The sequence below is a fragment of the Arvicola amphibius genome, chromosome 5 (assembly GCF_903992535.2).
Source record: "Arvicola amphibius chromosome 5, mArvAmp1.2, whole genome shotgun sequence".
NCBI classification, from domain to species: domain Eukaryota; kingdom Metazoa; phylum Chordata; class Mammalia; order Rodentia; family Cricetidae; genus Arvicola; species Arvicola amphibius.
The window spans coordinates 31,207,936-31,233,645 of NC_052051.1; the positions used below are offsets into that span (position 1 = coordinate 31,207,936).

The 25,710-nt window shown below is 45.3% G+C and overlaps 1 protein-coding gene across 1 annotated transcript in view; it reads right to left on the reverse strand.

Annotated features, from left to right (window-relative positions):
• The window catches only part of Slc24a3 (solute carrier family 24 member 3), a 472,748-nt gene that overhangs the window by 38,706 nt on the left and 408,332 nt on the right, over positions 1 to 25,710 (reverse strand). The window contains 4 exon segments of the mRNA XM_038331148.1: positions 537 to 670; positions 5,499 to 5,552; positions 12,544 to 12,569; positions 25,156 to 25,230. Coding sequence (XP_038187076.1) covers positions 537 to 670; positions 5,499 to 5,552; positions 12,544 to 12,569; positions 25,156 to 25,230 — 289 coding nt within the window.

Consider the following 25,710-nt stretch of genomic DNA (forward strand, 5'->3'; position numbering starts at 1 on the left):
GTTATTTATCAGAAAATAACATATTGTTTCCCATGCATAATGATGGTTTTGTAAGAGCCTATTAAATAGAAGAATTACTTTGAAAACAAAGGTAATTTTTTTTCTCTCCTTCTGTATCTGAGTTAATGTAGTCTGAAGGCGAATTTGGATATATGTGATGCTAACTACAATGCCTGCTACTATGAAGCACTGTGTTAAGCTCTTCTGCATATTTAACTGGCCCTACTCATTGCAGGAATGATGTGTGTCTCCCAGGCTCAGAGAGGTTAAGTAACTTTTCACGGTCACACCACCTTAACCATACCTCAGAACCTCTCTTCTCTCCTGGCTATGCTGGCTCCATGTGCCCAAATAACCTTCACAGAATGGGTTCCCTGGGAATTTCAATGGACCAAGGTATGGCCCACGGGGCAGGGCAGGAGATCTGGCTCTTCTCTGTCTTCTCAGGGTCACCCGGAATGCCTGGCTGTGGCTATGTGCCAGGTAGACAGACTCGCAGTGCAGGACCCATCCTGGGCTCAGGACCTGCTATTTACCTTTCTTAAGTAGCACCACAGTTGCGTCGCAGTTGCTGCTGTCATCGATCTCAGCATTGTTGGCCAAGCCGTTGACCATGTTCCCAGCGCCCTTCGTCCTCCTTTCGAAGCACTGATGTATGCACGCGTTGTATCTGAGCAAGCACAAGCGGAGAGAATCTATCACTGCCTGTGGTTTCCTCTCTGCGACTCCACAGCATAGTCCCTGAGATCTTCCTGGCTGGATACAGCTGGTGAGGCTCCAGCACAGGGCATGGTCAGCACGCTATGGCTGCCTGGTCATCTAGACCTACTTTGGTTTCCCACAGTCAGAGATTTTTATTGCTAGGATCACGGTGACTGTGTACCCTCACTTTAGGTCCAGGTGGTTTTTGGCTATGCCAGCGTTCTAGGCTCCAGTGCTCTGAAATAATGGTGAGTGAACACCATGCAGTGCCTTTGGCATGCCCTAGGAGACCAGCATTGAAGGGAAGCAGTATTTGCAGGTTGCTAGAATGGCTTGGGCAGGTCAAACGTTCGGTCCCTTTACTCTGAAGTTTCCCAGAGGAATTCTCAAAATCCCAAGGGCAAAGGAGAGGCAGCGACAGGGATTACAGAGCGCCTTGGGCCACTATGGCACCTTCTCTCACTCAAATAATGCTTATTGACCCCGGTATTACCTCCTAAAGCTGCACCTCCCCCAGTTTGATTTCAAGTCCTCCCAGTGGAATTCAGGCTGGGCCAGAAATCACTGAAACCGGTTTCATTCTGTCCCTCATTCCTTTTGCTCCAAGACAGAAGGCCGCTTACTGTCCCCTTCCGCTGCGTTTCTTGTGCCCGGCTTTTCAGTCTGTACCTCTGTGGGGGCATTAACCGTGGGAACTCTTCATATAAACTACCTGGTAGAGACAGGGTGTGGTGTGGTGTGGTGGGGGTTGTGGGGGGTGCTCTGGCATTTGAACCTTCTCTCACATGCACCCCTTCCTGAATTCTCTGGAGCCGGTGACTGTTCCTTTTTGGCACCAAGGAAAAACAGGGACAATCAAGAGTGATAGATGTAGGCTCTGAAAAGGGACCCAGTCAGCCCATCTTAGGTTCTCAGGATGCCTAAATGGGATAGAATCAGAACACCACTATACTGTAGCCTTGTGAGACAATGGCCCCAGATGTTGAGCATCAGTGGCCGCCACCACCACAGAGGGAAAAGGTGACCTAGATTTGCAATGCACGCCGACACTAAGTTCAGTCTGCTATCAAGTCCAAATGTGGACATGCAGGGCACACAGAGAACAAAGGAACTGGCTTTGGCACGTCATGGAACTGGAACCAAACTCTGCCTAAGAATAAGCTGCATGGACAAACACACAGACACATGTACAGCCCAGGGGAGCGTTACAGGAAGAGAGAGCTGCAAAGTGGGCTGCTCCCAACTCTAATAATTTTGAACATCATTCATTGGATTCTGACTTGAGGAATATTTTATGATATTTATGAGACCCAAAGAAAACTGAGAAGCAGGACAGAACAACACTTACGGAAGTTGGAATACTCAGTGCCTGTTTGGGATATTGAGAAATCAGCATTTGTTTTAGGTACACTAATAATCATGGCTAGGATAAAAACGAGTCCTTTTAGCAACACATGCTGAATATTCATGGTGAACCATGAAACGATGCCCGGATGTCAAAACTACATAAAGGGAGGGAAATAGATCCACACGGAGCAAGGTAGAACTGATGGGTTGGGGGCTGAAGGTGATCACACTGAGGCTGTCATTCTGTCAATGTTTGCTTATATTCAAGATTCACCTAATAGAAAGGCTTTCTAGGTTAGTAGGACTACCTTTCCCTATATCAGGGAGAAAGCAGTGGCTTTTTTTTTTTTTATTTCGAGGTCTCACTGTGCATTCCCAAGGTAATACGGAATGTTCTTACAGAACACACGACTTTGGGGCTAGCAATCCTTCTGCCTCAGAAGTACTGGAATTAAAACCATATCTAGCTGGAAGAAGTGTTTGTGCTATCTTAGAAACTGTTTTCCCTAGAAAGATACCAACTTGCTCAAGGGTTTGCTCTCAAAGGATAACTAGTATCTTATTAATTTGTTGAGTTTTAATAACAGGATACAGTAACCATACAATGAAGGCTTTTAAAAAAAATGTAGGTGTCAGTAATGGCTTTTTTTGTTTGTTTTGTTGTTGTTTTGCTTATTTCATTTTTTAAAAAAGAAAAATTCTTATTTTTTCATTTTCACATACCAATCTCAGTCCCACTCCTCCCCTCCTCCCATTCCCTCCATGCTTCCTCCTCCTCACCCCCACCCCCCCATCCACTCTCCAGTAGGTAACATTGCCCTGGGGAAGGTTCAAGGCCCTCCCTACTATATCTAGGCTGAGCAAGTAGCCATCCAAAAAGAATGGGTTTCCAAAAAGCTACTGCAAACAGTAGGGATAAATCCTGGTACCACTGCGGTGGCCCCACAGTCTGCCCACATTCAGAGTCTAGTTGGTCTTATGCTGGTTCCTTCCCTGTCCACTGGTGTTGGTGAGACTCCCATTAGCTTAGGTAAACTGTTTCAGTGGGTGTACCCATCATGGTCTTGACTCTTTGCTCATATTCTCACTCCTCCCACTCTTCAACTGGACTTTGGGAGCTCAACCAGTGCTCCACTGCAGGTCTCTTCCTCTCTTTCTATCAATTGCTGATGAAGGTTCTATGGTGACATTTAAGACATTCATCAATCTGACTACAGGGCAAGGCCAGTTTCAGGCACACTCTCCTCTATTGCTCAGGGTCTATAACTGGGGGTCACCTTGTGGATTCCTGGGAATATCTCTAGTGCCGGGTTTCTTGCTATCCCCATAATGGCTCCCATCAATCAAAATGTCTCTTTCTTGCTCTCATCTCTTGTCCTTCCTACATCTCAACTATCTCGTCCCTCAAGTTCTCCTCTCCCCTCCCCTTCTCCTTGCCTCTTCCTCTTCTACCTTTTCTTTTCCCCCTAACCCCATGCCCCAGTTTGTCAGGCAAAATTCTTGCTATTTCCCTTTTCCAGGTGGATGTATATATATGTTTTCTTAGGGTTCTCCTTGTTACTTAGCTTCTCTGGAGGTCATGAACTATAGGTTTGTTATCCTTACTTTACAGCTAGTATCCAGTTAGAGTGAATGCATCCATGCTCATCTTTTGGGTCTGGGTTACCTCAGTTTCCGAGTTTCCAAGTGATGGCTTTTTTTGAAACCAGATATGACAGTGAAAACTAACTGGTTAGTACCCTGTCCAGATAAAGAACCAACTGAAGTAGGAACTATTACTCATTTTATTTTGGAGAGGAGGAAACCAGACTAAAATGGCTGAAAAAAAATCTAGTCACATCCCCAAGGCTACTCAGTGGCTGGGTGAGAGCTGTTGCTAGGGGCTAACGAGAAGCACTTAACTCCAATCCACGAGACCATATGGCCCCATCTACAGAATTCTTCCCAGAGAAGGGGAACCAGGGTGAATGAAGGTCAGTCTTTGCCAAGGCTGCAGGTGCCACCTAGCTTTATTTATCTTTCTGCCTATTTGGCCAGTCAAAATGGCTGCTTCTGAATTCTCAGACAGAATGTTTTAAAGTCAAGTAAGCTATCTACCCAGGAGGTAGTTGAAGAGGTCTAATATAATGCTGTTGGGTTTTCCTCCCTCCCATGACTGTGGAACTGTTTTTATATTTTTAATTGAATGTTTTTAAATTTTGTGCTTGCACCCTGAAGCTATTTATATTGTGAAGCATGCAATTTTATAAATCAGATTTTATAAAACCCAATGATCAGAGCCTCTGTTGCAGAGAGGGACGGCTAAAGAGCAGAGATTTCTATTTAGAACGTGGGTGGAATTATGCAGAGAGTTTCCACGAGAGCAGGAGCTGTTATTTGCAATTTTATTTGTGTCTGCTGGTCTGAACATCTGGAATGGTGGGAAAGCTGAGGCCTCAGCAAAAACAAACTTCTTTTAGGCTGCTAAATGTGGTATGACTTAGGGTAGACGTTTGCTTGTTACCTTAATGTCTACATGTATGACCTGCGATATGTGGCTTTAAGGGACGGGGTCAAGGAGGGTGCAAATGGGCTATTGAAAGCTGCTACTAGCAAAGTTCCTCACTCCCCCCTTTCCGTTAGATTCCATCTTGTGGGTGAAGACCCAACCACCCTCATTTTGCAAAGCCTCCATTAAATGCATGTTGGTATACATAGCTTGTCAGAACCAGGTGTTGGAGAACCCAAATGCTTAGCACAGAAGAGACACTGTAATGACAATGCTGGATCATCACAGGATCAGCTGCTCAAAAAGAAGAGGATTCTTGACTCTAGGAACCGACAAACTTAGAGCTTCCAAAAAGAATTTCTAAAGAAGGTGAACTAATGAGTGCACAGTGGGGTGTCTTCAGCGATTGTCACTGCTTTCCTCCCAGCCTTGGTCAGCTTCAGGGCTTCAGCCGTAATCAATGTCTAACCTGCAAGCTCATGAGAGACGTCTAGCCAGGATCTTTCCACTGAAGCAGCTCTGGGATTCGAATTCTCAGATAATACATATCTGTGGTTTTTAAGCCACTAAGTTCTGGGGTAATTTGTTACACAGCACAGACAATACATTGAAAGTAATGGAAGTCTGTACGGTTTCAGGCTCTTAGCTCTCAACCCATCATCCCAAACCCAGCATAGAAACACACAAGATGGGTTTCACTTCATCCTAATATAACTAGAAGCATGACTGCCAGATCCTGAAGAAGAAGGGCAGGTTCTAGAGAGTTCTTCAATGAAATATGGAAAGTGGTTGATTTTGTCATCAAATATGAGTCAGAGGATCATTTTTTATGATTCCTAATAAATATATAGAGACGCCCAACAATCACTGGGTGTGTGGTGGTAGACTCTGACTCTGAGTCCAACCTCCCACCTCGACTCTTCTTTACATCCTGACACAGTATGGCAAGTGTTTTACTTACTTCATGATGACAATATAGATGAGGTACATCAGCACAAGGACTAGGGATTCCCACCTGCACAGGACAAAGTACAGTTAGAGACAGCAAGCCCAACAACCAAGCCATGTCAGCTGGTGCGGGGGGGGGGGGTGTCTGATGTCAAGGGCCAGGATGGCAAGGCATTCCCAGTCTATGCAAGTGCTTTATGGTGCATAGATCTTTCCTTCTCACCTCTGCTGTGTGCTCACCACAAAGAGCTCCAGGGAAGGTGGCAGGCCCTTGAGCATACAAGTGCTTGCATGAATCTGCTGTGGTTTACTCGCTACGGCTACCCAGAGCTTACTAAGAGCAGACACCAGAGGAACCGATCAGGGCGTGGGTGGTGGTTGTGGTGGGGGCTGGAGGAGGGGTTGGCTACAGAGGGGTATAACCAGAAAGAGGCAGGGAGAAGAAAGAGACAGAGATAAGCAGAGTCAAGGAGAAAGTCAGGTAGTGTCTAAGACAGCAAGGCAGAGATCCAGAACCTTCTTGGGTGGGAAGGTGCCGGGAAGTAAAAGACTGATTGAAGAGGGAGCTGGGCATGGTGGACACTGGCTTATGCCTATCATCAATGAAAGTGCACTACACAGTGAGTCCTAGGTCAGTTTGGGCTGCAGAAGAGACCCCCAAAAAGGAGAAAACCCAAACCAATGCAAATACAAACAAGAGGTGAGACAGCCAAGAGAAAGGAAGGAAAACAACTGAGCCAAAAGGAATGTCTTCACCTCTTAGGACTGCAATTTTTTTTTTTAAATTCTTTATTTAGTAACTTCCAGCTAAAGCTCAGGGGACTTGGGTTTTGGATCCCCTGTTTAGCCACATGATGAAACTAGTTAAGGAGGGAGCATGTTTGGTTTGGAGAAAAGGGGATTGGGGAGGCCTGAGGAGGAAGTTGCAGGTCCCTTAGTCTTTCTTTGATCCCAGAGAAATTGTCTGGCCTGTTATATAAAGAACATATAGGGATTTGTGCTGTTATGTTTATAAAATCATGGGGAAATTCAGGTGGTTTTGCCTTGAGGAGGGGCTAGAATACAATAGGTTACAGCAGAGACACCTGCACACTCAGGTTTAGAAACCAGCAGAAGAATAAAAAAATGGTGGTGCATGTATGTAAATCATTTATCCATAAACATGAATATAACTGTATTGTTTGCATAAAAAATGGACGAGACTAGAGGTCATATCAAGAAAAATGAGCCATACTCAGAAAGACCAATATTATATTTTTTCTCATATATGAAATATAGATGAAAAACAAGACATAAAAGTAGAAGTGAAACTCCAGTTGGCAAGAGGGCAGTGGAGGGCAGAAGGGGCCACAGAGTATAATGGGATAAATGAGATCAAAGTATATGATATACATGTATAGGAAAGTAATAATGTAGCCCATTATTTTATACAACCAATACAGACTACCTAAAATGGGACCAGTCATGAAAACCCTGCATCCACACAGAGTTCTCTCATGCCTCCTTGAGAATAATTTTATTAACATGATTTTATCCAAGTAGAAAGCATCTGGGGTATGGGAGGCCTTTGGGCATCCCAACTGTCCCAGGTTCACACAGTCCTTGGCTCTAGTCTCCAGGAAGGTGCCTTTAGTCTGAACCCCCTCCCCCACCCACTGCACCACTCCTTAGCAGGCATACATGTGAAAGAAATTTGGTGGTTAGGTCATTCTAAAGAAAGGTGCATTGTAATAGACACAGTGTGAAATCACTGGAAAAGAACCAAATTCAGTGGTCAGTTCTCTCTTTTCTTCCTCTTCCTCTTCCTCTTCCTTTCCCTCCCTCCCTCCCTCCCTCCCTCCCTCCCTCCCTCCCCACTCCCATCCCCTCCCTCCCTCCCTCCCTCCTCCTTGCTTCTTCTTTTTCTCATGTGGTATTCCAGACTACCCTCGATTTGTAACCTTTTTCTACCCTCAGCCTCTAGAGTGTTGGGATTACAGGTATGGATCACGACACCCAACTTAGATACAGTGCTGCTAAACACTTTTTATTTATAATCGTTCTCATTCTTTGAGTTTTTTTTTTTTCCTCAAAACAAGCCCTTCTTAAGCTGGTTGACCATTTTTCAGGATCACAAGGGGAGAGACCCGATTTCTGTCTACATTGCTGGTTTCCTTTGTGGTCTTGCCAAGGCCTTCCCTAACACATGGGCTGTTGAGGCTTCTGTGGCTGCCTGCCATTCCTTTGGCTCCTTTGCCTAGCTGGTCACCAGGGGTCTTCATGGTCCCCTCTACACATATCCTTCCTTAGTACTTGCTGTGAGCATCTCCAAATGACCTCTGATAACACAATCCACTCCTTGCCCACCAACCAGTGAGAACTATCTGTGTACCTCCATGCTGGATCTAGCTACTGACAGGCCCCTAGGTGGAGCAGGAGGCAATTCTCGGACAGTTTCTCAGAATTACTTCTGTCTCCCATCGTCACAATTTGAGGAACTCAGAGGAAGAAACCAGAACACCACTGAATATTTCGGTTTCTTCTCCAGCCTCTGGAATCTTGACACACACTTCAATTTCCTCCTGATGCCGTGGCCCTGGCTGACCTGCTACCATGGATCCACAGGCCTTGTCCTGCAGGGTGACCTAACAGAAGGGTCTCTCATGTCCTCAGTTTTAAGCGTCTTTACGAATATTACCTAATAGAAAGCTATTCCCTATTCCTTGCCCAGGAATAGAACTCTACTACACCAAGGCAACAAGTGACCTCAAGAAAGATAAGTCCCACCTTCAGTTCCCAGGGTCAGGAGCAATTAGTCTGAAGTTGTAATTGTTAGTCCTGTCCTGGCCATCATCTTACCAAAGATATGTAAGATGGAAGGGTCTCAGAAAGGCATTGAAGCCTTTTATTCTTCCCTCTTGTCTTGAACACAGATGTGATGGCTGGAACTACAGGAGCCATTTTAAGACTATTAGGGGAAGGGCTGGGAAAACATCCATGATGCATCTAAGATAAACGATGGTTGGTTGGTTTGTTAGAATGATCTTCTACCAAGAGCCTCTCACTGATTGCTGGCTCCCACTTCTTGCGTGAACATGAGCACACGGCACAATGGGCTTCAAGAATGGTGAAGGGATCTCATTCAGGTATGGCAGGGACATCTGGCTTTTGTAAATAGTCCTGCTTGTCTGCAGGTTCTACCTCTGTCACTCAAGCAACTACAGGTTGAAAATATTCTTTAAAAATTGCCTTTACTGAACATATATAGTTGATTTTACCACCATTCCTCTCATGGTCACTTGTAGTATCAACATAACACAGTCCAGAATCACCTGGGAAGGATGTCTAGGTTGGCCTGTAAGGAGGATTATCTGAGTTCATGAGAAAGATGCCCACTGTGGGTGGCATCATTCCCTGGGCAGTAGATCTTGGACTGCATAAGGATGGAGAAAATGAGCTTCACACTAGAATGCACTCACTATTCATTGTTCTCTGCTTCCAGCTGTAGGTGTAATGTGACCTATGCTCTTAGGATTCTGATGCTGTGACTTCCCCGCTAGTCTGTCCTGGGACTGGAAGCTAAAATAAACCCTCTTCTCCCCAAAGCTGCTTTTGTCTGGGTATTTTCTTTTTGCAGCAACGGGAAATTAAATAAAGACGATTCCCTGAATAACCTAGTGCAGTACTATGCAATACATGAGGACACGTCCACCCTGCTATTTAAACATTTGCATTGCATTGGGTATTAGTGATCTGGAGGTGTCTTAAAGCATACAGAAGAAGGTGTGTAAATACCATGACATTTTACATATTAACTGGAACAATAGATTCTAGTATCCTCAGCAGTCCCTGAAACCAATTCTTCACAAATCCTGAGAAGGCACTGCATTTGTATTTGGCAATATTCATTTTCTAAAGAGCACTCTTGTTTCAAAATCAACACAGCTGCAATCAGGGTCCTTCTGAAGATCTTAACTGAGTTAATCACCTGCCTTAACCTCTCTAGGGGCTGCCGGACTATCCTGTAGCAAGGGTGGAACTCAGCTTGTGGGGTATCACCGAAACCCTGCTGTGGTTTTGCTGTGCACACTCCAGAGTCTGGTTTTAAAGAGAGACATCAGCTCCTGCCCACGTCCAGGAAAAAAAAATCAATGCTTAGTAGGTAGGAAGACAGGGGAAGCAAACAGTAAAAAGCATCTTCAAATTCAGTCAATGTATTTTTGCCTTCCCTGGAAGCCCCAGAAGCAGCAAAGGGCCAGTGGTGCAGATTTTAATTTCTTGGCCTCACTCATATGAGAAATTCTTTCTGTCAGCCCATGCATGCAATAACAGTGGTTACACAACAGGCCAGCACTCTGAGAATGATGGGACTCTGGGCCCTGGGAGCCTGTGGCTCAGATCTTTGGAAGCAAAGACACCCCGACAGGGCTAGCTAGTACCAACCCGCATTCTCTTGGTAACTCATGCATCTGTGACCCTCCTGACTCCAGACTCCTGACTCCATGTATAGGCCCGCTGGTGCTTAGACTGTAGGCACATATGGCCTGTTTCTTTGCATAATCTAGAATCCCCTGTGATATGATTTAGGCTTTAATCATAGCATAAATTTACCTAACATCTCTCTCCCTTCCTCCCCCTCCCGCCAGAGAGAGAGAGAGAGAGAGAGAGAGAGAGAGAGGAGAGAGAGAGAGAGAGAGAGAGAGACTAGGTTTGACCAAGAATGCCCTCTCTCCGCCTCCCCCCACAGGCTCACATATTTGAATGCTTGGTCATTAGAGAGTGTCACTACTTGAGAGAGAATTAGGAGGTGTGACCTTGTTGGAGTAGGTGTGGTCTTATTGGAGGAAGTGTGCCATGGGTGGGGGGTTGGGGATAGATTCCAAAGCCCAAATGAAGCCCAGTGGCTCTCTTTTTTTCTTCCTTCTGCCTGCAGATCCAGATGTAGAACCCTCAGCTACCATGTCTGCCTGTGTGCCACCATGATTCCCGCCATGATGATAACGGACTAAACTCTGAGAGTTGTCTTAGTCATATGTTTCATCACAGCAATAGAACCGTGACTGAGACACCTTTGGAATGAAGGGAAAATTAACTAAGCCACGAAGACATGTTAGGTATCTTAAAGGGCTCTGTGAGGGTGCCAGCCAAAGCTAGTTTATCAGGACATCTGCCTTTGTCTCTCTCTGCCATGGTTCTCATGCAGCAACGCGATGCTTTGAGAGCACAAGTGAGGGCTCCCCCACCCTGGGATGGCAGCTCCCCACCCTGGGATGGCAGCTCCCCACCCTGGGATGGCAGCTCCCCACCCTGGGATGGCAGCTCCCCACCCTGGGATGGCTCTTTCCAGCAGCGGTGACCCTGCTGTACTGCCCTCTGGAACAGCACCCTTAGCAGACCTGGGACCTGGGGTGCTCCTAGCCATTCTGACCCCCTTCAGGGTTTTGATCACTATTACTTAAAAAGACCTCTTATTTTTTTTGTGTGTGAATAAGTATGGAGAGCATGGGTCTTTTAAAAAATAGAGTATATGTATTTTATTATAATTTGCATTTTAAATTATTGGGTTTTCAAACATTCCACAAGCTGTTTTTTAAGGAAAGGAGAGCTAGGTCTTAGAGGGAGTCAACAACATATGCCTCACGCTGGCATAACTACCCTCTGACAGTTCCCATCAATGAGGTAGGGCCTTGCCACACTCAAGTTCTGGATGCCCGAGAGCTATTCTCAGATAGAGGCAGAGCCCCCAACCAAGGGTTAGAACAAAAGCTGAGAACGTTTTGCTGAAAGTGAAGCCACAGGAATTCTCTGTCTCTTTTTCTAGCTCATTCCTAACTCAAGGGAATGCGGTGGAAGTTTCTAGCTACAGAGTCCCTCCTATTTCTAAGAAGTTTTTCATTTTCTTCTACTTATGCAGATCAAACATTTGGGGGAAAACTGTAACAGAATGCACAGGACACCTAATTTCTATTTCCATTTCAACATACTGGACTTGCTCAGAACTCATTTCTGAGAATGGGGGTTTGAACAGTTGGTCAAATCACAAATATTCCTCTGTATATTCCATTAAACAACATCCTCTATCTAAATCACCACAGACTCAGAACCACGCGTTGCCTTTTAGAGTCTCAGCAGCACTTTAATGGGATAACCGTTCATGTCATGCTTGGATCCTGACTCCTAAGGTGTCACTGAGGTTTGGAATATTGAACTTGGTTTACCTCCTGCTACCTACAGCTCAGATCTAGAATGTTCCCCCAATGGCCAGAGTGCTAAAGAGTTGATTCCCTGCTTGATGCTGTTGGGAACTGGTAAGGTGTCCTCGGTGTGCCCCGGAAGAAAACGGTGGGACCCTTTCTTCCCTTGCTTTCTGGTCATGGGTGATCGGTTTTGTTTTTTCCTAGCATGCCCTTTTACCATGAACATGGGCTGGAACCCTTCAAACTGGGAGTAAAAATGAACCTTTTCTCTTTATAAGTTGATCGTCTATGTACTTTGCTGTAATAATGGAAATCTGATTGACAAGGATAAAAGGATTAGTCAAATGACAACTACAGTCCAGCTATGGCTGACTACAGAAGAACACAGAAAATTGACAGCATCCAATCTCCACAATAAAGACATATAGATATGAAGATATGAATCCCATCACCCCAGCAGCCCAAGGGAAAAGCTAAGTAAAAGGTAATTTGATGTCTTTGTTGAGGAAGAATGGGCGGGTCCTAAGAAATCCTTGTTGTTCCAAGTTGTCATGACATTTCTTTCCTTTTATAGATTAGAATTATTTACTTACGTGTGTGTGTGTGTGTGTGTGTGTGTGTGTGTGTATGTGTGTACACATGCACGTGTGCATGCTAGGTGTCAGTGTAGAGGTCAGAGGACAACTTGTGTACGTCAGTTCTCTCCTTCAGTCACATGGCTTCCAGGTATTAAACCCAGGCTGTTGGCATTGGCAGCAAGTACCTTTACCTGCGGAGCCATCTTGCTGCCCTGTTCCTTTTCTAAACCTCATCTCCAGCCTACAGTGCATTTGGCTCTGTGTCATAAAAAGGAACAATTAGAAGGAACAAAAATGTACTTACCAAGAAACTTTTTCATCATAAATGAACTGTGAAAAAAAAGACAGTCAGTTAGAGCTGTGTGCACACATGTGCATGTAATAATGTTTTAAGATGATGTGCTACCGGTGCTTGCTGCTGGCATAGTGACATTCATGATTGGGCTGGAACGCCAGGTACCTGTGGGCAAACTCTTTCTACAGTCTTTGTCTACTGATAGTGGAAGGAGAATTATGTGAAGATTGGGGTGGGTGAGGGTGGGAAGGAGAAGCGAGGTGATCCAGGTCACCCTTCAGTTTCTGTCCCCAGACAGAAGGACTGGGAGAGATGACTCTGCTTTCTAAAACAAGGCACATCCTGGGACTTAGATCTACAAGGGGAGGTAGACACTTGGCAGGTACTTTCAAATTCTGACCCTTTAGGTACCGTGAGTCACACTTCTGCACATCTCAGATTCAATGCAAGCACTTGACCTTCAGAACACTCAACAGTGCCCTCCTAGCTGTCTCCCTTTATTCCCAAGGGGGCCCTTCTATCACAACCAGAAGTGGGGGGGAACAGCAACCCTAAGCATCTCATACAGAAAGTAATCTCGAGACAAGTGAATGGCATCAAACTGTTTGCAGACCCTGGGCACTGTTGGCTTCCCATGCCTTGTGCCATGGTCTGCCTCCTGTCAAGGAAGGATGCCAGGGAAGGTCAGAAGCAGTGAAGGAAACAAGTGACAAACTGAGATTTTATTCCCATTTGCTGGGACCAATAGAGCGTCTATAACAAAGTTTAAACAGTTATTTTCCAGCCAACACTACCTCAGATCAATTCCCATTTGGGGGAAACTAAACAACAATCAAACAAAAAATAACAAGCAAACTAGCAAAATCTTTACATAAGGAAACCAAATTTCAGAAAGCAGAAATTGTTCAATCCACTGTGGAATTGATTCCAGGACTCGGGCCTGGCTCCTATTTTGAACCTCTTTTCATGACACACTTATCTGCCTACATGACTCATGGGACCCACACAGGTTGTACCTGTCATGGATGCAGGAAGCCATAGAAATGTTTTCATGGCTTCTATAAGGATGGTGATCTTTGAGTAGCACTCCTCATGAAGGCAGAGGCCTCTGGAGCCTCTGAGGCAGAGGCCTCAGGGCAACCTAGGTATCTAGTGCCAGAACGCCAGAAAGCAAGATGGTAAATGTAGCTAGCAATGCGGGCATTGCCTTGGTCCCCAGTGAGTCTAAGAATCTCCAGTTGCGCTGAGACACAAAAGTCACCTCAAGGACAGCCCACACGGCTCACAGAAGCTCTTCCTGCCATGGTAAAGGTCTAAGGAGAAGGACCAGGATCTAGGAGTCATGCTTATTTGTAACTGGTTCTTTTTAACAAGCTGTAAGAAAGAAAGAAAGAAAGAAAGAAAGAAAGAAAGAAAGAAAGGAAGGAAGAAAGGAAGGAAGGAAGGAAGGAAGGAAGGAAGGAAGGAAGGAAGGAAGGAAGAAAGAAAGAAAGAAAGAAAGAATGTTGCTTCAGTGTTTTGTTACTCTGTCTCTGCCATCAAGTTCAACAAGTTGACATCTGGAAAGCCAGAATGGGGAAAGGATTGGAAGAATCACGCAAACAATCCCACGATGCAGGCTGGATGGTATGGAACCCACCCCCTGGAAAGACTCACGGCTGCCTGACATAATTGCTAGCATTAACAAACTGTTATCACGAAATAATGGAACAGAACCAATTATTTAAGATGGAAAAATTTTTATTAAGTACTTAATTCAATATTAGTCTTAGCAATGGGGAAGAAACAATTACTTCAGAGTTACTCAAGAGAATATGAGACTCCAGGAGAGTTTATTAAACCAGGACAATTGAATTCTCTCCCATCAGAGAAGGCAGGCGAAGGCACTATATGGATGCGGCTTGCAGGGAGCTTGTATTCTGTAAGAGGTTCTCCACAGATGGGGGCATAGATCCTGCAAAAGCAGTCACTGGGAGTTGACTGGTCTTGGTACAGAGACACAGGCATCCTTTATGAACGTTTCAAGAACAGCTGTGGGTTGGTACTCCTTTATTGATTACGTAAAGAAAAAATAATAATGGGCTTCATTGTACAAAGATCCTCACTGTGGCTTGAACGTGAAACTTCTCCCACAGATGTGCATTCTTGAACAGCGGGTCCCCAGCTGGAGCTGGAGGGGGGTACAGAGCCTTTGGCACAGTGGCCTGGCCAAGCAGAAGTGAGCCATTGGCCTTGCAGGTAATTTCTGCTTCTGCTTCTGGCCCAAGATCTCTGTCTCCTGATCCATCAGGTGTAAGAAGCCACTTGAGACTCCCCTCTGCCACAGACAGGAGTGTGTCCTTACATGTCTCCCCTCTGCCATGCTGGCCTGTACCTTCTTCTGAAACTATGAGCTCCTATAGACTTCCCCTTTAGGTTGCTCCTGCCATGCAATTTGTCATAGTGAAAAGTAACTAGTATAGTCCCAAACTGGGATGGAGATAGAGTTTACCGGGAGCCTCAAAGATCTGAGAAACAGTGGGCAAACCATGGTGAGATCAGCCAGAGGCCATGCATATGATCCCACAGGACTGTTGCAGTGGTGTGTGATGTGTGGAGGTTGGGAGTCAGACACAGAAAGAGAAATGGATGTTGCAAAAACATGGTGCAGTTTATCCCTGTACCTTAAGAGGATTATGCAGAGCAAGGAGAAGATCTATCAGTGGAGGTCAGGGCTGGTGCTTGGGGGAGGCAGTGTGGCCTGGCCATCCCTTGCTGGAAGACTGGGAATAAGGAAATCAACATGGATGGCAAATGTTCTTTTGAAAAGAACCATGGGGCTATCCTGATGGAGGCCTAGGATCATTCTGTGTGGAAAGTTAAAATGACAGAGGTCTTCTAGGCTGTAGGGAATGGGTTTCGTATTATGATTTAGTTCCACTTTGTTACCACTAGGTGGTGCTCACAACCCAGCCCTCCACCATAGTGTAGGCTGCAAAGTTAAAATGAAGTAGCTCAAGCCCATTTTCAAGGCTTTGGTGAACCACTGTGAATGAGCAGAAGTACCACGCGGCAGGCAGTCCACTGGAGTGCCCACACCAGCCTGTAGCTGCATGAGGCAAATGGAAGAGCTTCCTGCTTGACGTTCACTACTGGGGGGAGCGGCGAGTAAGTCTTCGGTGCCAGACCAGAATCTGCTGGTGAGCTGCAACTAAGCACTCTCCTTCTGCGGCATTTGGAAGGAAAGAAAGCCTTGGATACTCTCTGCTCTATGTGTTTGAGGCCAGGAACTGAGAGAGCTCACAGTGCTGAGAGTCACTGGTACTCAAGAGCTGGGCCTCAGATTTGCTGAGCAAGCACTGCCCTGGGGTCCCAGCCTCTGACCTTACATGTGGCTCACCCGAAGTTACACTTGCCTTCTCTTGGGTTCCCACATATTCTGCAGCTGGGCTAAATGTGAACAACCAGAAATGAATTTGACAAAAGCACTCATTTCCTCTAGGCTTCAGAGAAGTGGCTGGGTACCATGGAAACAGGCTTGTCAATCCTGGTGCCCGCTTTAAAATTCTTCCCGAAAAGTCAGGCTGACTTCAGCCAGGTGGATCCCCAGATGCCAGAGCAATCCAGGGAACTGCCAAGAAAATGGCTCCTTCAAGAGGGACAACATGGCAAAGACAAGGTGGGAGGGGCTTGGGTGTAACCAGGAGAAGAGAGCAAGCTGCCTCAGCACCACTAACCAGTCCCAGAGTTTGAATACTATAAGCTACAACCACAAAACGGGAATGGCTGCATTGCTGCGATTTCATAATCTATATTATGATCATCGGCACTGCGAGCATTTTAAGCAGCGAAACGACAGGAGAAAATCAAGAGCATCCTTTTCTTTCAAGAGGCTGAAACTTGAAAATCTTTTTCCTAACTATCAAATCAAGCTAGCCTCTCCCATAGACACTTCTTACTCAATGGCACAGGGATCCCCCACCCCCAGCTGCTCCGAGTTTGTAGCACTCATTTCTGCGGGTCTAGGAGCTAGCAGTAAAAGTGGTTTAGCTAAGGGGACGGGGCGGGTGGGACATACTGAAAAGCTGTGCCCTGCTATAGCTTAAGCTTTAAAGATAATGAGGCATGTAGGAAGAGAACTTGAATGATATTAGTGGCTGCAGGAAGGAGGACAAGAAATTAAGAGTTTGAGAAGTGCGGATCATCTCCAGGAAGAAATGGGTGGGAAGATAAATGACGTATATAGGAGACGTTGGTGGTAGCTGGGCATCATAAAAAACAAACACAAGCACAAACTAAAAATTTAAAGCCTTTTTTTTTTTTGCTGTGGAATAATCCTTCTGTACACTGTATGACTATATGCTGCTACAATTGATTTAATAAACAAGATGACTGGCCAATAGCTGAACAGGATAAAGTTAGGCAGGAAAGTCAAACTGAGAATGATGGAATGAGGAAGGGAGGAGTCAGAAGGCTTGCCAGCTGGATGAAGAACGAGTTGAACACACAAAATGGGATAGAGGTAAGAGCCAGGAGCCTCATGGCAGCACATAGGTTAATAGAAATGGATTAAGTTGTAAGAGTTAGTTAGTAATAAGCCTGAGCTATTGGTTGAGCGTTTGCAGTTGACATAAATCTATGTGTGGTGATTTGGAAGTGGCTTCCAGGATGGGAAAAACTCCACTTCCAATTTTCACTGTAAATACTCAGTGGCTCTTATTAGCAAGCTGCCTTCTCCAGAACAGCTGACATACACCCCTCCCTGTTGAGTGAGCAAATGCAAAGATGACCCCTGCCTTCCAGGATTCCCAGCACCATATAGTTCCTTCCATAAACCCACCACTGACTGTAAAGTCAGTTAACTTCTGTGTGACCACAGTCAATTTATTTCAGGACTTCAAATTTCTGTCACAATCATTCTCCTGGGAAGCTTCTAGCTATCATCATTATTCCCTCTTGGCCAGAAGGAGAGCTGAAATGAAATGACAGTCCAGTTGGTGCAAGGAAATCAAGAGAGAATCAGTTAATTCCCAGTAAAGCATGGGATTGAGAGGGAGAGGGGAGAGAAGGCCACCTGGAAGGTAGACAATGCTCACTATGACTGTCAAGATTGTTTTTCTACCAGAGGAAACTGGACAAAACAATTTCTAGAGTATTTAAGATTATCTGCTGTGATGAATAGCCTTGTCAACTTGACACAACTTGAAATCACCCGGGATGAGTCTTGATGAAGGATTGTCTACATTGGGTTGGCGTGGTAGGCATGTCTGTGGGGATTGTCTTAAGTTATCTGCTGTGGGAAAACCCAGCCCAGTGTGAGCCACAAGGAGTTTTGAACTGTGTCCGGGTAGAGGAATAGAGCTGAGCACAAGCAAGCACGTGAGCATATTGTATTCATTTCTCTCTGCTCTTGCCTATGGATATGATGTGACTTGAGGTTTAAAGTTCCTACCTTAACTTTCCCCCAGTGATAGACTGTAACCTGGAAGTATGAGCCAAATGAGCTCTTCCCCTATACTGCTTTTATTTGTCAGTTTTTTAAATCACAGCAAAAAAAAAAAAGAAGAAGAAAAAAAGAAACTACAACAGTTACCTTCATGAGCTCTAGGGTATGTAAGGTAAAGCTATTTTTTCCAACAACACGCTCTCAGAATAAGAACTATTTCAGATTCTCAGAGGCAGATTTTATTGGAAGGAAATCTGGATTCTTCACAGCTGTACTGTATAGCTGGAGCTACACTAGCATGTTATTGCTGAACCATCTTAGACATCTTCTCTGTTAGCCTAAAAGACATAGGTAACTGTAGGAAAGTTCATAGTTTCTACAGGACAGTTGGCTCATTAGAACTGTACCATCCAATGAGGTAGTTACTAGCTATCTATGGTTGTGCTGTGGGACAATGGTTTTACCCTGTAAAGATTTGCTTCTTGTACTTGTTTAGTAAAGTGTTGACTGGCCAGTAGCCAGGCAGGAAGTAGAGGCGGGGCAAGGAGAACAGGAGAATTCTGGGAAGAGGAAAGATTCAGTCTGCAGTTGTCATGCAGACACAGAGGAAGCAAGATGAGAATGCTTTGCTGATGAAAGGTACCAAGCCATGAGGCTAACACAGACAAGAATTATGGGCTAATATAAGTTATAAGAGTTATAAGAAACTTGAGCTAATAGGTCAACCAGTTTATAATTGATGTAGACCTCCGTGTGTTTCTTTGGGGCTGAAGGGCTGTGGGACCAGGTGGGACAGAAACCTCTGCCAACATGGCTGTACAATGCAACGTAAAAATAAAATTTAGTCATTTGTTCTTACTAGTTGCATTTCGAGCATTCAGTAGCTGCACATGCCCCTATGGCTACCATGGCTACTGCAGGGGGAGACAATAAGGGACAGAAAGTTCTGAGTTCATTCCAGGACTCCTAGGGGTCATGTGTTAAAAGCTTGGTGCTTAGGTTGGCACAATCGGAAGGTTAGTAAAATCATTGTGGAGAGGAACCAAATGAAAGGTTTAGGCCACTGGGTCATGTCCTTGAAGGTGACAGTGGGATCTCTGTCTTCTTTCTTGTTTTGGCTTGTAAGGTTGTCACTTTGTTCTATCACAAACACCTGTTACAAGGGGTTCAAAGCAACAGGGTTACTTGAATTTGAACTTGGACTTCTGGGTCTATAAGCTAAACAAACCTTTCTATTTATAACTGTTTCAAGTATTTCGTTATGGCAACTAATGCCGAGTGACTGCCTATCTCTGGCAAGTGAGTGTCAGCTCAGCTGTTTCTCCACCCCCATGGGATCTCTTTAGAACCCCATGGGTTCTGCAAAGAGCTCCCCCAGGGATGGAAACGGAGGCATTAACTTGAACTAGTTTCTTTGCTGGGTGTGCACCCAGAGTGGCCTGAGGACCGTGCCAGCTAGGATCAGTGGCTTCTCTGCTCTATCATCTACAGACAGACAGCACTTTGAAGGGGATTTTTGTACCAGCCCAAGTTAAGAGGAAGCGATTCCATAGCGGTTTCCATCTCCCACGAAGGCTCTCTCTTCTTCATGTTCACAATCCCTGACTACAGTTTAGATGAAGTGTAAAAATAAAGTAGTTCCTTTTGGGCAGCTGTTAGACTGATGAAGTGATGGATCATTTGCATTTATGCAAATCTCATGATTATGTAAATCACAGCAACATTTTAATGCAAGAAACTTGACAGGCTGACTGGAATTTGGAAAAAGGGCAGGACTGGGAGGCTGGCTATGCCCCTGGACCAAGTGATCCTGGGTGTGGAGGAAAGGCAGGGGAGACCTGTACTGATCTGAGGACAGCTGTTACATATGTGAGCAGACACATGATCTGTGGACAGCTGTTCCGTATGTGAGCAGACACACGGTGGGAAGCACTGCAAAGAACACAGAACATTCTCAGGACTTAACAGTGGCATTTCTCTTGCTTCCAGGCATTATCTAGCTTTTCCATGGCCAAAGATTCCAATATAGAGGGTGTATGAGGCTAAAGGGAGGCTCTCTTCCCTAGGGGAGGACAATAGGAAGAACATACTGTGTGTTTCTGAAAGAATGATTGCTTTAGACAATGATATACCATCATTGCAGACTAATCATAACATAGCTCAAAGGAAAATTGAGATGGAACCTAAGTACTAAAGAGAACTGACTTTGGGTCTCTTAATCAACTGTCTTTATTTGGGGGGATTGTGTGTGGAATGCACACGCCTGTCTCACTCCTGTGTTCTTGCTCTCTGCCCATCTGTGCCCCACCTTGAACTGGAATGTCTCAGCAGTCTTAGACTGCAGGCAATAATGAAGCTGTTAGCATTCTCCTGGCTGGACTCCTTGCCCTCTGTCCCTTAGCAGCAAGCAGCATCCCTGGAGAATCTGTCTTGGCTATCTTTGGATCTCTAGGCCTCCTGGTTTGTCCTTGGGGCTCTGCTGTATGACTCTTAGGGGTGTCTTGATGAGAAGATACATAGAAATGGCATCTGGTCCCACTTAGTCCACACTTGCCCTGGAAGTGAATGGCTTCTCCTTGTACAACCTCAGGGGGTCAGCTGAACATTTCAGAACTTAAAAAAGCTAATAATTCAATTAAATTGTTTGGAAAGCTTCTTGATTATTCTGTGGGCTGGGGAAAGGGCTTTGTAACAGAGGCATTTTACGTGGCCATGGAATGATCCTATATTAAGCTAGGTATTACCTAAAGAAAACTGGACAAACATGCTTTTGTTATTGTATCTGTGGTCACAAAAGAGGGGAATTAAAAAAAAGTACTGGCAAAAAGTTACAGAGAGTTTGTGAGTTTTAGTCTGAGGCTGGGGTAGGGAATAGACATGGGGTCCCTGTGACAGCTACTTTGCTAGGTGCTGTCCTTCTGGACCGAGGATGGATTCATTCTTCTGTAAGAACCTCAGATGGCAGGCAGGAGCACTGAGGTGGCTCAGTATTAAAGTGCTTGCTGTTCAAGCGCAAAGGCATGGGCTTGGATCCCCAGCATCCAGGTTAAAGCTGGGGGTGGATGCACAGGTTTTGGGGTGGAGACCAGTGGATCTTGATCTCCCTGACCAGCTAGGCTAGTCCAAACAGGAGGCTCCCTGTTGACGGAGAGACCCTGGCTCAAAAAAGTAAAGCAGAGAAGTAATAGACAAAGGCATCCCAACATCAGACTTTTGCCTTCACAGGGGTGAGCTGATGCACATAGACACATGCGCATGTGCAAGAGTGTGCACACACACTGATACAGATAGATAGATAGATAGATAGATAGACAGACAGACAGACAGACAGACAGATAGATAGACAGACAGACAGTTTGGTAGGCAGAGAATATGAAAATATGCTCCATGCTCACTGACAGAAATTAGAATTGTAGACAAATAAAGCCTGCACAGACAAATGTGATCTTGCTTCTCCAGAATTTCAGAATCGACTTTAGAAATGATCACGGATACACCAGAGGTCAATATCCCAAAGGATTTCCTGCCCCTTCCATCACGTCCAGTCAGAAGTTTTGCTTTCCAAAGTCCAGCGCCTGTGGTGAAAGACGATGCTGGCTGCAATGCAGTTTCCCGGTTTCCACTTCAGTACCCGAAGAGTCAAAATCCCCGCTTCCACACTTCGAGCAGCGTGCCAATTGTTTTGGATGTTTACCAAAATTGGGGGAATGTCGCTTAATGTACAATGAAGCAATATTCAGCTTTGAAGACTCCCATTTTATCTGTTCCACTTCTTCTTAACACTAGACAAGTTCAATTTTCCCTCAAAGTCACAAAAACCCTAGTTTTGACAGCCTGTCTGTGAATACATAGCCCAAGTCTCCAGCCCATGGCAAGGAATCATCCGATGCCTCTGTCTGCTGCTTGCTGAAGGAAACACAGCGTGGCTTCAGCAGCCAGTGTGTTCAGCTGTCTCAGCTTTGTGATTTATGTACTGTGGCCCCAGGGCAGATGGTTGCTTGGCCCAAAGACCAAGTTCAGGAGGGTGTGCCACTTGTGACCCAGGGAAACTAATCCTCTTTACTTCTTCACACTCCATTAGCAGCAGTTGCATCTGATGTATCTTGGACAGGTCCAGAGAAATTGGATTGAAGGCAGGTTTTTCCACACACTGTCTTGGAGGTGTCTATGCTGAAAGTCAGTACTCATAAGACTGCTCTAGGGGGCAGACATCTCTGAGTTGTGCTCTGGGAGACCTTGCCTGTCTCTGTTACATGTTACTACCTGTGTTTGCAAGCCTAGTCATCTCTCTGAACTGCAGCAGAGTGGAAGTGGCATTCATTTATGGCTGGCATCTCTACTCACACATGTCTCTTGAAAAAAAATGCAGTTTTCAAAAAGTATGAGAAAATACCTGTGGTGGTTTGAAAGAAAATGGCCCTCAAAGGGAGTGGCACTATTAGGAGGTATGGCCTTGTTGGTGGAAGTGTGCCAGTGTGAGGGATGGGCTTTGAGGCTTCCTATGCTCAAGCTACACTCAGTGTGGCACACAGTTGCATCCCGTTGCCTATGGATTAGGACGCAGAACTCTCAGATTCTTCTCCAGCACCATGCCTGCCTGCATGCCACTTGCCGTGAAGGTAGTGGACTAAACCTCTTGACTGGAAGCTACCCCAATTAAATGCTTTCCTTTATAAGAGCTGCTGTGGTCATGGTGCCTCTTCACAGCGATAGAAACCCTAGCTAAGACAACATCTGAAAAGGCAGAACAGTGGAGTGTACAGGAGTAATATGTATTGATCCCTTGCAGGACAAAGCACACCAGAAACCATGTTTGGAAAGTCTGGGTTAAAGTTAAAAAGAGTCTACTCAGGACAAGCCTTGTGATAGTTTTCAACCTAAAGCGCCACACAGGAGAGTAATTTGTAAAGCAGGTCATACAGTCCTGATGCAGAGATAAGAAGCTGGAAACCAGAGAGAGTGATTTTCTGAGATCAATGCTGCTAGTAAGAAACTGTGATGGGCACAGTTTTCTAGATGCTCAGAATATGTATGTATGTATGTATGTATGTATGTATGCATGCATGTATGTATATATGTACATATAATATGATGCATCATATATGTATATTAGATTAATTATGAAATGTTGGTTCACATCTGCTACAATCTGTCATTTATAAAGCTGGTAGTACAATTCTGGACCAAGCCTAAAGACATGATAACCAAGAAGCCACTGGCTCAACTCCCTCTTTGAGTTGGAAAGCATCAATGTCCAAGGGCACAGGAAGCTGGATGATTCTGCTTACGCAGGAAGAACAAATTACTGCCTTCTACTGTGTTCCACTGAGGTGCTCGAGGGACTGGCTGACATCCACTCACTTTGGTGAGAGTGTTCTTTTTTCTTAATTCTATTGATATAAATGCTCTGTCTGGACAGATCATATGTTACGGCTCGACTCTGAACTATCCCGCTGATGGAGGAGTGTCTATGTGTTGCTTTCATTATTAATAAAGATACTGCCTTGGCCCTTTAAGAGACAGAAAATTAGGTAGGCGGAGTAGACAGAACAGAATTGTGGGAACAAGGAAGCAGAGTTGGGGAGACGCTTCAGGCAGTCGCCATAGTGAGTCACCATGCTTCTCCTCTCTGAGATGGACGCAGGTTAAGACCTCTCCTGGTAAGCCACCCCTCGTGGTGCTATATAAATTACTAAATATGGGTTAAAGCAAGATATGAGAATCAACCAATAAGAAGCTACAGATAACGGGCTAGGGGCCAGGCAGTATTTAAATGAATACAGTTTCCGTGTAATTATTTTGGGTAAAGCTAGCCGGGTAGCGGGACACAGCCCCACCGCTCATTCTACAATCCCCAATCCCTCAAGTTCTGATTATTTGTTCTCTAGCAGGTTCAGGAAGTGAGGACCAGCTGGAAGAAATATGACAGCAGAGGCAGGCTTTGGAGGGAGATGGCCTGGCCACTTGCTCCTGTCTCATTCTCTGCATCCGGGTCCATCACGAAGTTGATGGCCTCTGCCACATGCTCCCATCACTTGGGTCTTAACTACTCAATACACCATCCTTCCTTACCAGGATGGCCTGAAACCCTCTGAAACTTTTGATCCAAACAAATCTTTAATCCTCCAAGTTGTATCTGTCAGGTATTGTGAAAATGAAACAAAGTAATTAATACACGGAAGCACCCAGAAATAATGTATCACTGAGACCTGGGCCTCCCTTAGCCAGTCAAGTTGACACACAGAATTAACTATCACAGGAGGAGACTGGCGTTAGGAGCCAGGTCTTCCAATTCTTATTTGTTTCCCTTATTTGTAACTATCTACTTCCACAAGCCTCGGCTTGCCAAGCTGAGGAGTTTGGTTATCTCTGGTCAGTCAAACAAGGGAAGAATGTTCATGGACTTTCTTGGTGGAGACCTGGACGGCTGGAAGATTTACTGGTGAGAGGGAGGGGAGAGCAGTAGGCAAGAGAAGTGTTTCTGTGTTGTAATCTGACCCACTAAGAACTGTAGCATGATGTATCCATTCAGGCTAAGACCATAGAGTGAAGTGGGAGACATGGTGGGGACAATGTTTATGAGGTGGAATCTACAGGAAAATTAGGTCTAACAGGGACAGGGGACTTGGAGGAAAGGGTGACTTGATGTAATTTCCAGGTTGGGTAGTCAGGAAAGAATGAGGGCAGAAATATAGGAAGAGAACCCAGTTTTGTTAGACATATCGAGAGTTAGTAGAAACATACCAAGATTGGGACATGCAGCTGTCTGATGCAGAATTATTTACCCAAAATGGACCTCAGGCAGATCTATTTCTCCCAGAAGTATGGAGTGGGGCATGGTCATAGAAGGTATGCTGCCTGAGACCAGGGGACATCGAGAGGGGAAGAGTTCTGGGGCACTTGGGGTGGGGAGTCAGGAACCATGAGGCTAGCAAGAAGGAACCGTCAAGGGGGTTACAGAATAGCTGCAGGGCACTTCCTTAACCAGACAACCTAAGACCACTGTTCTGAGTACCAGTGAGCAAACAAGGGCTGGGTAACCAGAGTAACTTGAAGAAAGGAAAACTTACCCACACAGAGACATAAACTTGCTTATTAACCTCCATGTCCTAGAGAGAAACTCCACGCTGACAAGTCTTAAGCTGTCCTGTGTTGACAAGGGATAAGACTGGACTAACATGGTAAAAGCGACTTACCACAATGAGCGCCACCACAGACAGTGTGTAGTAGATGGAATCCCTCAGCAGACACCAGGAGGAAAGAGCCACGACCTACAGGGAGGGAGACAAACAGGAAACAGGCTGTCAGGCTCTTCAAACAAGATGGTGTTACTGTGGCCAACGCTTGTCCTCCATGAGGATCCAGGGAGGAGAGAAAGAAGGGGTATGTTTGCCCTCTCGACTTTAGTAGAGGCCTCTGTATTCCTGGCCAGCGGTAAACCAGACATGGATTTGCATATGTTTGCTGCCTGACCCCGTCAATCTGCCCATCGATGGGGACTTACCTAAAGGCTTTAGGGCTATTAGTCTGGGTCTTCTCATAAGAAGGTACAGTAGGTGGACTGACAGGAAATAACTAATGACAAAATGGGAGGGGTCAAGGGACTTGTACTACTGTGACTGCGGTCTGTCTTCTGAAAAGGAAGGCTGGTGTGCCAGCTAGATCTGTTAACAACTGACCAAACGTAGTTAGAATTAAAAACTAAATGGATTTACCTAGCAATGGGGAAGGAAAGTCACTTTCGTAGTTGG